The sequence below is a fragment of the Fusarium flagelliforme genome (assembly GCF_020744385.1).
Source record: "Fusarium flagelliforme strain FIESC 12 MPI-CAGE-AA-0113 chromosome Unknown B0J16scaffold_9, whole genome shotgun sequence".
NCBI lineage: Eukaryota > Fungi > Ascomycota > Sordariomycetes > Hypocreales > Nectriaceae > Fusarium > Fusarium flagelliforme.
This window is the reverse complement of record NW_025763511.1, coordinates 406,847-419,370: the sequence shown is the minus strand read 5'-3', so window position 1 is coordinate 419,370 and position 12,524 is coordinate 406,847. Positions and strand designations below refer to the sequence as shown.

At 46.4% G+C, this 12,524-nt stretch overlaps 4 protein-coding genes across 4 annotated transcripts; 2 read left to right on the top strand and 2 right to left on the bottom strand.

Annotated features, from left to right (window-relative positions):
• Nucleotides 1-1,953: 1,953 nt before the first annotated feature.
• On the top strand, nucleotides 1,954-3,604 carry B0J16DRAFT_419376 (uncharacterized protein; the record flags this gene model as incomplete). The annotated part of the gene is made up of 4 exons (XM_046133826.1): nucleotides 1,954-2,429; nucleotides 2,494-2,781; nucleotides 2,840-2,970; nucleotides 3,023-3,604. Exons 1-4 carry the CDS (start codon nucleotides 2,150-2,152, stop codon nucleotides 3,602-3,604), a joined length of 1,281 nt encoding a protein of 426 aa, XP_045977431.1. The 5' UTR covers nucleotides 1,954-2,149.
• An 895-nt stretch (nucleotides 3,605-4,499) lies between these two features.
• B0J16DRAFT_294819 (necrosis inducing protein) lies at nucleotides 4,500-5,636 on the bottom strand. The gene is made up of 2 exons (XM_046124398.1): nucleotides 5,172-5,636; nucleotides 4,500-5,120 (listed from the first exon to the last, which is right to left on the bottom strand). The coding sequence occupies exons 1-2, from the start codon at nucleotides 5,504-5,506 to the stop codon at nucleotides 4,688-4,690; spliced, it is 768 nt and encodes a 255-aa protein (XP_045977430.1). The 5' UTR covers nucleotides 5,507-5,636; the 3' UTR covers nucleotides 4,500-4,687.
• Nucleotides 5,637-7,398: 1,762 nt separating this feature from the next.
• On the top strand, nucleotides 7,399-8,325 carry B0J16DRAFT_351622 (uncharacterized protein). Its single transcript, XM_046129207.1, has one exon. The coding sequence runs from the start codon at nucleotides 7,884-7,886 to the stop codon at nucleotides 8,292-8,294; it is 411 nt and encodes a 136-aa protein (XP_045977429.1). The 5' UTR covers nucleotides 7,399-7,883; the 3' UTR covers nucleotides 8,295-8,325.
• A 703-nt stretch (nucleotides 8,326-9,028) lies between these two features.
• Nucleotides 9,029-10,208, bottom strand: B0J16DRAFT_406909 (uncharacterized protein; the record flags this gene model as incomplete). Its single annotated transcript, XM_046132989.1, has 2 exons — nucleotides 9,029-9,493; nucleotides 9,561-10,208. The coding sequence occupies 2 exons, from the start codon at nucleotides 10,206-10,208 to the stop codon at nucleotides 9,029-9,031; spliced, it is 1,113 nt and encodes a 370-aa protein (XP_045977428.1).
• Nucleotides 10,209-12,524: the final 2,316 nt, after the last annotated feature.

Genomic DNA, 12,524 nt, shown 5'->3' with positions numbered 1-12,524 from the left:
GATGACGTAAGAATGCGCTCGCACACGATAACGTACGTCACAAGCGAGTGTCCCACACAAGCGAGTGTCCCACACAAGCGAGTGTCCCACACAAGCGAGTGTCCCACCAATCTACACCTAAAGACCTAAAAAGAAAAATAAAAACACTACAATCTATCTGATCAATTAAAATTAATCGCTATACTATTCCCTATTGACCTCAATTACCTCTTGACAGGTCCTTGCAGTATGCCCGGTCTTTCCGCAAATACTACATTGCCGAGGCTTTGATCCTTGTGACCTTCGTTGACCATCTCTTGAGGATTCAGCTGTCACCTGCGCATCAATATCTATTTGATCAAGTGCTTGTGACGCTTCCGTTATAGTTAAAGCCCCTTCTTTCTGTACTGTAGTTCTTCTTCCCCTCCGGCGCCGCCCTATTATCTTATTCTGCTGTTCAAGTTGTTGATTCCTCTTATATAGTAAGGCCATCTCGTCTATAAGATTAGTTGTTGACTTCTCAAAAAACTTAACGGCTTGAATTATTGACTCAGGGGAGCTGCTTTTGTGATTTCTGATCCTTCCTTGCAGATATTTAGAATGCGATTGGGCCTCTAGTACTGTCTTCGGGGTCCTTGCAGTCCAAGCGGTTGATAGTATTGTGACCTCGACGGGAGGCGTTGGAGTCCGTAGCTGTACATCAAGCTTTGAGATGACATTTTCTGGGTCAAAGGGAGCAAGCCCAGCTCCTCTAAAACCTCCCTTGATATTGCTTTCTGTAATGGCAGCTTGGTGGGCGGCGTGAAAGGCAGGAAAGAACTCGGTCTTAGTAATATGGTTTATAAAGCATCTGATCAGATACTCTATTTCTCGACCATAAGCCTTTTTCAGCGGCCCAAAGCACCCTACATCAAGAGGCTGAAGTAGATGAGAGGCATGAGCAGGCATACAGAGCGTGATTATTTTGTTCTCCTTGCAATATCCCTCAAATTCGACAGAGTGGTGACTTTCATGACCATCAAGGATCAAGAGACGATAGCGACTATTCGTCCGTTTAGATGTAGCCCGATCAAAGTGCTTTAGCCACTCGAGGCCCAGGTTATTATTAGTCCATCCATTTTCGCTCAATGAAATAACCCAATCGCTAGGGAGGTCGCATTCTTCATACCAATTGGCAAGGTGATCTTTGCCTGCACCAATAATGAACGGCGGGATCGATTGACCTTCGGCATTAATTGCCTCGATTACAGTAATCCATTCGCGGTTTCCAGGCTGTACTTGTTTTGGTCTTCCTTGCCTGTGGGAGCTTGTGACGACTGTTCCGGGCTCAATCATGCCCATCATAAAGCCGGTCTCATCAAAGTTCCAGATATCATCTGATCGGATACCGTATTTCGCGATTGTATTCTCTACAAGCCGAAACCAGCCACGAATAATAGTTGGATCTTCGCATTTAGCTCTCTGATAGTCATATCTGCGAAATCGATGTGTCTTTAGCTCTGGTTGTCGCTTGACGAAGTTATAAGCCCAGTTCTTGCCGACAGGTGGCGCGTCGCGGTTGGCAAGTAGGGAATTCGCGATTTCTTCCACATATGATAGTCGTGAGGGAAATCCTCGCGAATCTAGGTTAAGAAGGAATTGGACTATTGTTTGTTCTTCCTGATCAGACAGTTTTCGTGATTTTGTGAGAGTATCACGTGTTGAAAGAATGCCATGCTGGCGGCGAGCTAAGGTACGGTAGTTAACGGTATAGATAGATGCTGCCCGTCGGATTGTAAGTTTTGGGTCATTCTGAAGGGCCTGAAGGGCAAGATTGATCCTAGCTTCATTTGAAGATTGTGGCATTATGGGTGGTTGAGAAATATCTGATTGAATAGTGATGGTGTAGGTTGAGGGATTTTTGGGACACTCGCTTGTGACGTACGTTAACTATCATGGGGCCAGGAGCTTGTTACGTAAATACAAATGGGTCCGGGAGTATCTCACAACGCGACACCACAAATTTACTGTGTTAGACACAAACAATCGTCTCGGCATCCTTTCATTATCTGTCCTTCATCTTCCTCTTATTCATCATCCTTTCACTGTGCGACTCGTTGTTTGCCTCCAAAAACCTGTCTTTGTCCCGACTCCAATCGCGGGCGGAACCCGACCGCATCAAAACGCGACAATGAGCAATCGAAAGCGATCGCGGTCCGGCCATGAGAAGACGTACGCAGGTTGTCCTTTTACAATCACTTTCGCGCCAGGCCCATTAGAGGCAAATGAGGGACGTCATAACAACAAGAAGCGAAAACACAACGACCAAGATGACGATGAAAAATTTCAAATTGAAAACTCCCCCTTCTCTCCTACAGGCAGCTTCGAAGCTCACGACACTCTGGACGTGTACTATACAGTCGAACCTGCAGAGAGATGGCAAAATATGACGCGCTACAACAGTTTCGTTCGTAAGTATTCGATGAACTGCGGCATTTTCTAAAGTATGACGCGCTTATGCGTAATTCTTGGCAGTTAATAGCATCAAGTACTACAGAGACGGCTTCGTCTATGTCGCCAACGAGTCAACTGTCAACCATCAAAAGGCCACAAATGATAGCGAAAGGGGCTACAAAAAGTCCAATGGTGAATGGGTCGCGCGCATCCTCGAGATCCGTGCTTCCAGTGAGCACAATGTTTATGCACGCGTTTACTGGATGTACTGGCCCGAGGAACTGCCCTCTGGCACCATCTACCACACGATGAGAGTTCGGGGCCGCCAGCCATATCATGGCACTAATGAGCTGATCGCTTCCAACCATAGTACGTTCTAGAATGCTTAGGAATATTGCCCCACGCCATAGCTAACCAACTACTTCAGTGGATATCATCAACGTCGTCAGTGTAACAGCACCCGCAATCGTCAACCAATGGATTGAGTCAGATGACGAAGAAATTCAAGACACGCTTTATTGGCGTCAAGCATACGACTGCCGCAAACCACAACTTTCCGTATATTGTGCAATGGCTTCCCTCACTTTCGCGCTTACTAACCGTTGTACAGTCCGTTGACATCATATGCAAATGTGAAACTCCTGCAAACCCCGATAGGATGCTCATTGGATGCTCGAGCTCAGAGTGTGGGCAGTGGATGCATCACGAATGCTTGACTCATCATATTCTCATGCAAGTTTATGCACGACTAGGTACCAACAAGCCTCATCGGACCGACGGAGCGGTTTCAAATGAGGAAGAAGCCAAAAATGTAACCTGTCATCTATCACCGACTGGTGCCGAGAAGAAAGAGGCCATCCACACGATCGATATCCACTCTGAAAAGAGTCGAGGTAATATACACGTAAAGCAGATTGTTCCAGAAACACCTCTAGTGATCAGGAACTCAACGCCTAGACCAACACCATCGAAACCTATCATTGCCACGCCAGCCAAGCGATCAGCTAAGAACGACAACAAGAAGAAGATGGGGAGTTTCAAGCCATACGCAGGACTCTTTGAAGCCAATCTCAAGATGCGAGATGGCCCTACAGTGTGGGAAATTCGTGACTTGCGCAAACGCGTAACCGGTGGCGAGGAAACCTGGACGGAGAAGGCTTGTTGCCTGATATGCGGCGCTGTTATTGATTGACTGCTCCAATAGGGGGCTGTATAAGTACACTGGATCTGTCCAGGTGGGCAGGCCCATCGAGCTTTCGCAGATAAAAGTCAAGATGTCATAGCCAAGGTACTCGGTCATGTACGTGGCTCATGAGAAACTCACACCCGCAATGTTCCTAGCTCGACCTCATTGGTATAGGAGAGACGTCAGAAAGATCAATAGTCGAAATACAAATAATCCATAGCCACAAGGGGACTGAATCTGAAAGTCGAGATCTTCAACAGAAGCACCAAGCCCTGATAAATTTTCTCAGATACAACCTTCGGCGGTCAAGTTGTGTAGTCCGCTGGTCGACGGAGATTAAGTTGACGCAACATCGTCTTTCAACTTCATCTACTTTGAAAGCGTCCAGAAGCTAAGTAACGATTGCGTTGTTCAGGATCTGGAAGTATCTCGTATGCGGTCTGTAGCGCTATAAGGCTCTATAGGCAGCTGTAGGCATCACTGTAATCGCTGACATAGTGATTATAGCCCGATCTTTTGCCTGTGGCCTAACGGTTAGGTGCAACCGTTATATTAAGTCCAATTTTTAGGCGAGACTATCGATTTTGGTCGGCAATATCCGGCTAATCGCCTACGAATAATACTTAGGGCGAAAGAGATTAATATACAGCAAATTCGAAGTCAGGTCACAAATAAGATCATAAGCAAAGCTAGAGAGGTAGAGCAGTTACGGGAAAGGCTTCAGCAGCGGTTATTTAGAGGGTGTATGCTCTGCTATCCAATAGGTATGGCCGACTCTAACCCAGATTATATCGAACGGATTGTGGTATAGCGCAGATAGGCAGTAGTTTGCCGAAAATGATTTTTGATATGGGGCTTCAAATGCAGGTATACCTCAGGAGGGAAGGTGCAATAGAGAGATTTAGTGGGTGCCATGATTGCTTTCTCATGTAGAAAATATATAGCAGGTAGGAAGATGATAAATATATGATCAATCAAATATACAATGCAATCAAATGCAAAATGTAGACAATTCTCAACTAATTGAGAAGCAGAAGAGAAATAAAGAATAGAAACCCCAACCCAAGCCCTCACAGTAGATACCTCAATTTAGCCGTCACGGGCAGGATCAAAGCCAGGAACACTGTTACCAGCAGCCTCACGGAGCGTGTTGGTGAAGCTGTTCTCATGGTCCCAAAACTTGGGCCTGATTCCACCGTGCCAAGCATTGAACACACGATCCCTGAGAGATTGTCCATTGAGAACAGGCCAGTTGTCCCAACCGACGAGGTTTCCAATATACCACCGTCCAGTATAGTTCTCGACGGCATCATCGCCCGCATTAGCGATACGCCAGCAATGAGTAGAACCACCATCCTTATGGTAAACGACCTTAGCGCGCTTACCATCAACGCGGGGTGAGTTAGTAGCTCCGCCATATTTACCATGGCAAGAGGGAGCAACTCGCTTGACTTGATCGTCTTTAACAAAGACAACAACGTTCTCCCAGTCATGGGTATGGCCAGCAGCAAGAGAGCCCCAGCTAGAGAATAAGTTAATTAACGTCATTTACAACGAGGTCTGGTGAACTTACGCAACTTGGTCCTTCTCAAAGTAATACTCATACATAATGGCGCACCAGCCGTTATTACAGCGCCTTCGGCTGTAAACATTGTTTCTTTCGAGGCGATTATTATCGCGACAATCAGCAGCCGGTCCCTTGCCGATGACGTTCGACTGGGTAAGACCACCGTTGGTATTACCGTTGCCATCGATGGCAGAAGTATAGTAGCAGCCATCTTTGTCAAAGTCCGTGAGAGGCTGGAACCTATGCTCCATCTCGTGAGCGCCGTTGGGAAGGTTGCCGATAAGGTGAGCTTCAACGCTCACGCCGGCAGCCAGGACAGTTGCAACAGTGGAAATGCGCATGGTTGTTGGTGGTAGAGAGAAATTGGGAAAGAAGGTGTTCTAGTGGTGGTAGTAGAAGATGGAGTGAAGATGAGAGGATAAAGAGACAGTTTTCAATGGGACAGGCAGCCTCTTATATATGGAAAACGCGTAGCCTTAACATCCTACTGAATCTGAATATTGTCACGATAATCCTACGTGTCTATGGAGCACTACGGTAAAGACAACAGAGCAGAGTGATAGACCGAGCGGACCAATCATTTCACTGGAAACTATTTCAAATAAACCACAAATATTGGGTCACTGGTCCGATTGGCAGGTGAATCCTATACCGGAAGGATTTCCACTCCTCAGCCAATCAAAAGAATTTCGCACAGGACCAATTTGCGGAGCGAGATCAGTGCGCGCAAGAACCCAAGCCACGCGAGTCGAGTATAAGCCAATAAAATAGCTGGGACCCGTTTTTGATACCACGTAGGGCTCAAGGGTCTTCATATGCAGAAAGGATGGTGGAACGGTTCAAGTAGCGAATCATCGCTATTCTCTTTTCCTACTTAATACCGTGAAACCACTTTCACTTATTGAGTGAGCTTATTTGAAATTAGGAGACGATAACATAGATAGTTCTACTATTAACCTGCTTATAAAAAAACAGTACTACAAGTATAATATGAAGGGACTGAGGCAGATAGGATTCAGTGAGCACGGTCGGACCTTCTGCTACGGTATGACTAATGACGGTAAGGGGCCCACAGAAGGATCAAGCCTCAGATTAAACCGAGTCCCAACACAGCCTCGCAGAACGAGACAAGCGAACGGGATCCAGACCATAGGATCTAAACCCCAGCTGCAGGGTCTATACCTATGAGGTTCGGCCGGACAAGGTTTGTCCGAGATCGAAGGTCTTTGAATTCTAGTAATTTGTCATGTCTTAGAAAGGCTCGTACTACCCTACGAATTTAAGATACTGCCGGGTAAACTTAAGAAAATGGTCACGCCTGCAGATACTATTTCATTAGGAAATTGCAACTTGTAGTGCAAATGTCAGATCTTTATTTACATACTGACCAGCTTCAACTTGGTTGACTTGAGAAGCACAAATGATACTGTAATATCGAGAATCGTGCCTGTTATGCCTGAGCTTGATTTGTCAAATACCTAGACCCAAGTGGATCTATTTTCGAGGCTTAGCTTCGAAAGGGGGGCTGTGTAAGCGCTACGGCGCTGGTGAATCCTACAGGAGTCCCTGGCTTTTATTGCCACTTTTTAAACTGGAAAGCTCGGAAATACCCCAATTACATTATAGTTAGTATCTAGCTAATAAATTACTTTGTCTGTGCCCCGTTGGCGCATACTTTTCATTTGTCAATTAGTTAATGCTAGAATTTTAGTACCTAGTCCTACAGTCCAAAACCAATTGTTGTACAATTGATTTTTGACAAGGGGTAGACTTGAATTTCAAAAAATGGACTAGCGTTGGGGTAAGCTCAATTTTGACAGGGGGTTAACTTGGGTTTCTGATTGGTGCTTGGCTACACGTTGAAGCAAGACAACACGTCAATAGCAGCGCGTTAAGTTCAAATTGTAGCTTGCCAGCACCTTTCGCGACAACTTTGACAGCCAGCTAGCAACTACTATTAGTTTTTCTTTGAGAAACGATTTATCAGACCATGGCATTCAACCCTATAACGGAGCTTGGCCCTTCTAACCCTATATACCCGTTTATGCTTCTGTCTGAGTATCGGATTCTTGTTTGTCAGAAGTGCCAACATGCTTGCTTAGCTAAAGAAGTTGCCACTCATCTTGCCAAAAAGCATCCTGATATAGACCCAGGGACCCGACGTAGGCTGGTAAAGGATACCAGAACAGTACCGAATGTCCTACAAAGTCGGATCGACCTATCTCAATTACAGTATCCACCCCCAACGACCGAGCGCATTCCTTGCCTTGCCCCACCATGGCTTGATGTGCTCTAATGTCGGAAATGCGGCTTCAATATCCGACAGGTTGAGGCAATACAGAAGCACTGTACTGAATCTTATGGCTGGGTTAACCATAGAGGTAAAGGGAGGCCGTCAATAGGATGTCTAGCGGCCGATACTCTGCCGTTGATAGAAGGTGTTGCATGCCAACGATTTTTTCCTTCTCGGGAAGGCAGCAAATGGTTCCAAGTCAACATACAGACAGAAGCACGGGCAGGCAGATCGAAAGCAAAGTTAAGCACCAAGAAGCCGCAAGGAACACCCCGTGTTCTTGCATCTGAAGCATCTACCCACCTACAATAAGTCATAGACCGGGAAGCCAGATATCGAGAAGCTTTGGGCCAACCCCAAACAACTATCAATGACACAGGAACTGACATATCTGCCGCTACAAGCTTGTGGCTTGATAGAACACAATGGCATTCTATATAACGAGGATCCTGACGGGACGTCCTGCGAGCGTTGATCAGACTACCCGATCGCCACTCTCTCAACGCAGACTACATCTTAAGTCTGGGCAGTTTGGAAGCCCAAGAGAGGACAAACAGAGGATCTCATGCATCACGAGAGCACTGGACTTTGTAATAGACCGTTGTGAGGATACGGTTCGCTGTACTAGTCACAATCTTTGTTGCTGGCTGCTCAGCTCGAGGCTCCAGAGTCGTCAGGAGATTGCTTTCAACCTTGTGGCAGAGAGTAGTAGCGAGATTAGATACAGGAGGACTCAGAAGCAGTTCTTGACTTTGGTCCTGCAAGTATACCGAATGCTGGATGACTCTTGCCGAGAAGTGATGAATGTGAAGATTAAGCTAGAGATCTCTACATAGCTAGATCAGATATAGAAACACAATATATAGGACCATCTCGACGTATCGAAGGGAACTTGGCCGGCCATGAAAAGACAGGGAAGTTCTGTTTCATAATGAAAAGCAGAACGTGGACCCTTGTAAGCTGGAGAAGACTCTTTGTTTGGACGCTCAAGGACTGGATGTATTGGTAGCAGGGTTAAGCTTGGAGGGCCTCAGCGGGTAGCAAGTCAGCAACGACCCAGCCGGGCTAGGTCGTAGAAAACACCATATTCCAGAAGGGATCAGCATTTAGAGTTTCCAGACTTCAGCACAAAATTCTGGTCTTGTATAGATTGATTGGGTATTTACATGCCTAATTAACTTGGGATACATTTTCTCGTCTCACGTCTACGTTACTGTTGTATCATGAGGATTAGAACGGACGATCTCAAAGGCCGTCAGAGCTCCGCAAACGTATAGATGTTAACTCTAGTAGGTATACCCTTTAGTACGCGTACCACTATGGTTAGGCGGCAGTGTATTAAAACCTATTTTTAATCCTCTCTAAACGCAAGGCTAAATCCGACTCCTGGAACCATTTTAGATATCCCGAAAACTCTATCTTTCTTCCAGTGAAAGGGGATTATATAAGAATATATAATTAATGAAAGATGGTTGGTTTCCTCTTTCACTTAAAGCATGATAGACAATATGGATATAGGAACCTCATTTTACTAGTTGTCGCCTGGTTATAGGCCGTATGCACAACCTGATTACTTATCATTCTTCCCCAAGACATGGATTTTCATCCCAACTTTTGCTCTCTTTTCGCTCTTTCCAGTTTGCGCTGTCGCCGCCGTTTTCTCCTGCTCCTGTGTCGTGTTCATTTGTGCTTGGGCTTTTAACAATACAGACGCCACTTTACATTTCCTCTTCTTATTCGTTTTCTTCCTCTTGCCTTTCCTAATTCTTTGTTTGTTTCTTGTCCCTGTTGTTTTGACCGAAGGCTGCTTGCCCATAGCAGTACCGCCGTTCAGTAATTTGTCAAAAGTTAGTTTTTCCTCTTTGTTAGTTATTGCCATCGACGCCTTCGACGCCTTCTTCATTTTCTTCATTTTCTGTCGTCCTTCTCTTATCATCACGTTCTTTTCATTAGTCATTGACTTGTTAGAGGACTCTACAGCCTCTGCTCTATCCGAAGTCATTGATAATGTAGACTGCAAGGATGCTTCTGGCCGCTGTTGAGTAGTTAGTTTGTAAGAGCTAGACTTGCGTCTCTCTGTCTTGTACTCCATGAGTGTTTACCTGAGTACTAGGTTTCAATATTTTGGTTTTGCGCCACTCCAACTCGATCTTCGAAATTCCATACGTCTTAGTCCAAAGCGATGAATTATCATACGGCCACAGCTGATATATAAAGTCGACAGCTGTTTTGATGGCCGGGTGGGCCGTATTGATCCTCCCCACGGGCCGATTGCCCATTGTGCCTGTAATGATAGGTTCTTCATATAATTGATAAAATGTTTGTCCAGAAGGGTGAAAATGGAGGGGCGGGGGATGCGAAAGTACTGTCACTAGATCACCATGGGAAATGAACCATGCAAAAATGATAGAAGCGCCATGGATATATTTCGCAGAGTTTTGTCCGTAGGGACATTTTAGGTCACCATGGTGCAAAAGTGGACCAAGCGCAGTTGTCAATGTTTGAAATCCATGCGCATCGGCCCATTGCTGAGCCTGCTCACGCAACATACCGCTCCATAGCACCTGGCGGTTGGGTATACAGGCTTTCCGGAACCTCGACAAGATGTTGTCGGCCTCTTCGTCCGTGAGCCACCGGCGGATGAGCTGTCGAATTGCATCAGGAGGTTGATTTGTGCCGAAACTCACGCCACGAATTGGCATGAAGGCTTGTAGACGAGCGAGACTCTTAGAGGTCTGCGTAATTCCCATTTCGTAGAATATTTTGAAGAAGTTGCCTTATCGCAAGGTGGTGTTGGTCAAACATCCAAATTTAAACAAACATTGAACGATGTAACATTCGTCATGATGACTTACAAAAACCACTTTGCCAAGAACTTAGCGGCCCCGGCCATACTCTGAGTCACCCTCAAGTTCTTGCAATGCTGGATTGATTTATCTAAGAGTAGATGCAATGAAATACGAAGTTGGATCGCTTTTGTCACTATATCTTAGTATATAGTCCCGGCCGAAATCAGAAGCCGCTCAGCTTCCTACACAGCTTCTGAGCGGATCATGTTTGGCTAGTATGGGTGGGTTCAGTGCGTCTAGCCTATCTCGATCTTGTAATGGCTTTCGTCACTTTCTAGTAGTGGTTGCTATCGTCGCTTATTGTCACTAAAAATGGCCGTTTATGGCAAGTGCAGGGGTGCCGATTTTGCTTTTGAGTTTTGTGTATTGAGGAAGCTATTTTTAGCTCCTATGCGATCATGCTGGGCGATGCGGTTGGCGGTACAACACCACACTGTTGCAAACAATGATACCCAAGAAGGATCGTAGTAAAAAGACATTGAAGTCCTATAGTGAAGGTCAGCTATGCTCAGCTGGCTGTTCGATGACACAAGCATGTCAAGACCGTTGGGAACAAACCTCGGGTTAAAATTAAAGTTCACAGTGTGGATAAGTTATTGAACTTACACGCGTGTGTAATGTATGAGCACACTGTCGGACGAACTGGCAAAGACATGTCGCTATACCATGGGCATTTGGGGATAAATTGGATATAGGCAAGCAGTTGAGACGTGGATAGGGGTTCGCGGCAGTTAGGAGTAGGGCAGACAGTTTGCATCTACCCGGAAGCAAGTTCCGACCCTCAAGCTACTCCATTGTATTATGTAAGAGGAGATTTTAAGCTAACGGAGCTAAGCACCAATCAGAAACCCAAATCGACCCCCTGTCAAAATCGAGCTTACCCCAATGCTAGTCCATTTTCGAAATTCAAGTCTACCCCCTTGTCAAAAATCAATTCTACCCTCTGAAAAGTGGGGTAAATTAAATCAATTGTACAACAATTGATTATGGACTGTAGTACTAGGGGTCGGCAGTGACTCTCACCTCCTCGTGGTGCCGGCTGGGAACCTGGGAATGCCTTTTACCTCCTGGGCATTCGCAGAGCTAAGAAGAGTCATCATTAACCAACACTTGTCCGCTGGTTTGGGCGGTGGTGGCGCGATAGGGCTCACGAGCCCTACCCCCCACAAGCAACAAGGGAAAACTTTAAAAACCACCCGAAACACGACCGCGAAATCGAGCCTACAAACGATGAACATATGGGTCGTGGAAGAGGACACCCTTGGGGTGCTCTTGGGCTGCTCTGTTGTAAGGATACCAAGACGCGCCGAATAAGCGACAGGAAGCGTGATCGGTCACAGCGAAAACGGACGAGAAGGAACGGCACTCTTGAACCCGCACAGAGAACGACAAGGCACCTTGGTTAGTAGGAGAGCCGACACTGCGTTGCTCGGCTGTTCTGGGTACAGAGAGGATGCAAGTGGACAAACTCCTGCGAGACACGGTCGGCCTCACAACAGAGATCTTGCGAGGTAGCGCGAAACAGAATTGACAATCTGCGGGGCGCGGCATATAATGGAAGTGACGGAAGGCTGGGCGGGCGGGCCGCAGTTACGACACTTTCTATATGGCCCGAGAGGACGGACGCGCGTGTCGGTCTACCGAGAGGACTGGAATCTAAAGATGGCCATCGAGGATGGGACTTTGGATTGGCTGTGGAGGTGGGCTTAAGGAGCAAACTGGTATTGACTTGCGAACCGGCAGTGCCCCGCGCGAAGAGCGGAAAAGGATCCAAGGGGATGCAAGGTAGAGGGTCTATGTAGGTAGACGCGCTGCGCCTCTACTAGTTATTTTCTCTGAAACTACAAATCAATACTTGTCGGAGCAGCAGTGACCGATGAATGCCCATGCGGGCAAGCAAAAGAAACAGTAGAGCACTTCCTCTTCCGATGTGTAAAATGGATGGCGCAGCGCAAGGAGATGATGCGTCAATATGTAGAGGAAAAGCGCGGCAATCTCTCCTTTCATTTGGGGGGCAAAGCCGCATCAGACGGACAAAAGTGGACACCGAACATGGAAGCAGTACGAGCCACGATTAGATTCGCGATCGCTACAGGTCGCCTCGAACAGAGATGACAACAACACCACTAACTTATCGACCATAAACCTATACCTACTAACCACTACTACCCTGTACAACCAAAAGCAGGCACCGCTTCAGCCGCCGAAGATAGGAAA

Bases quoted from the DNA above. Each gene is read 5' to 3' on its own strand.
- B0J16DRAFT_351622 (XM_046129207.1), top strand. From the start codon at position 7,884: ATGGCATTCTATATAACGAGGATCCTGACGGGACGTCCTGCGAGCGTT.
- B0J16DRAFT_294819 (XM_046124398.1), bottom strand. From the start codon at position 5,506: ATGCGCATTTCCACTGTTGCAACTGTCCTGGCTGCCGGCGTGAGCGTT. The intron at 5,121-5,171 runs GTAAGTTCACCA...CTTATTCTCTAG, and splicing joins TTTGAGAAGGACCAAGTTGC to CTGGGGCTCTCTTGCTGCTG.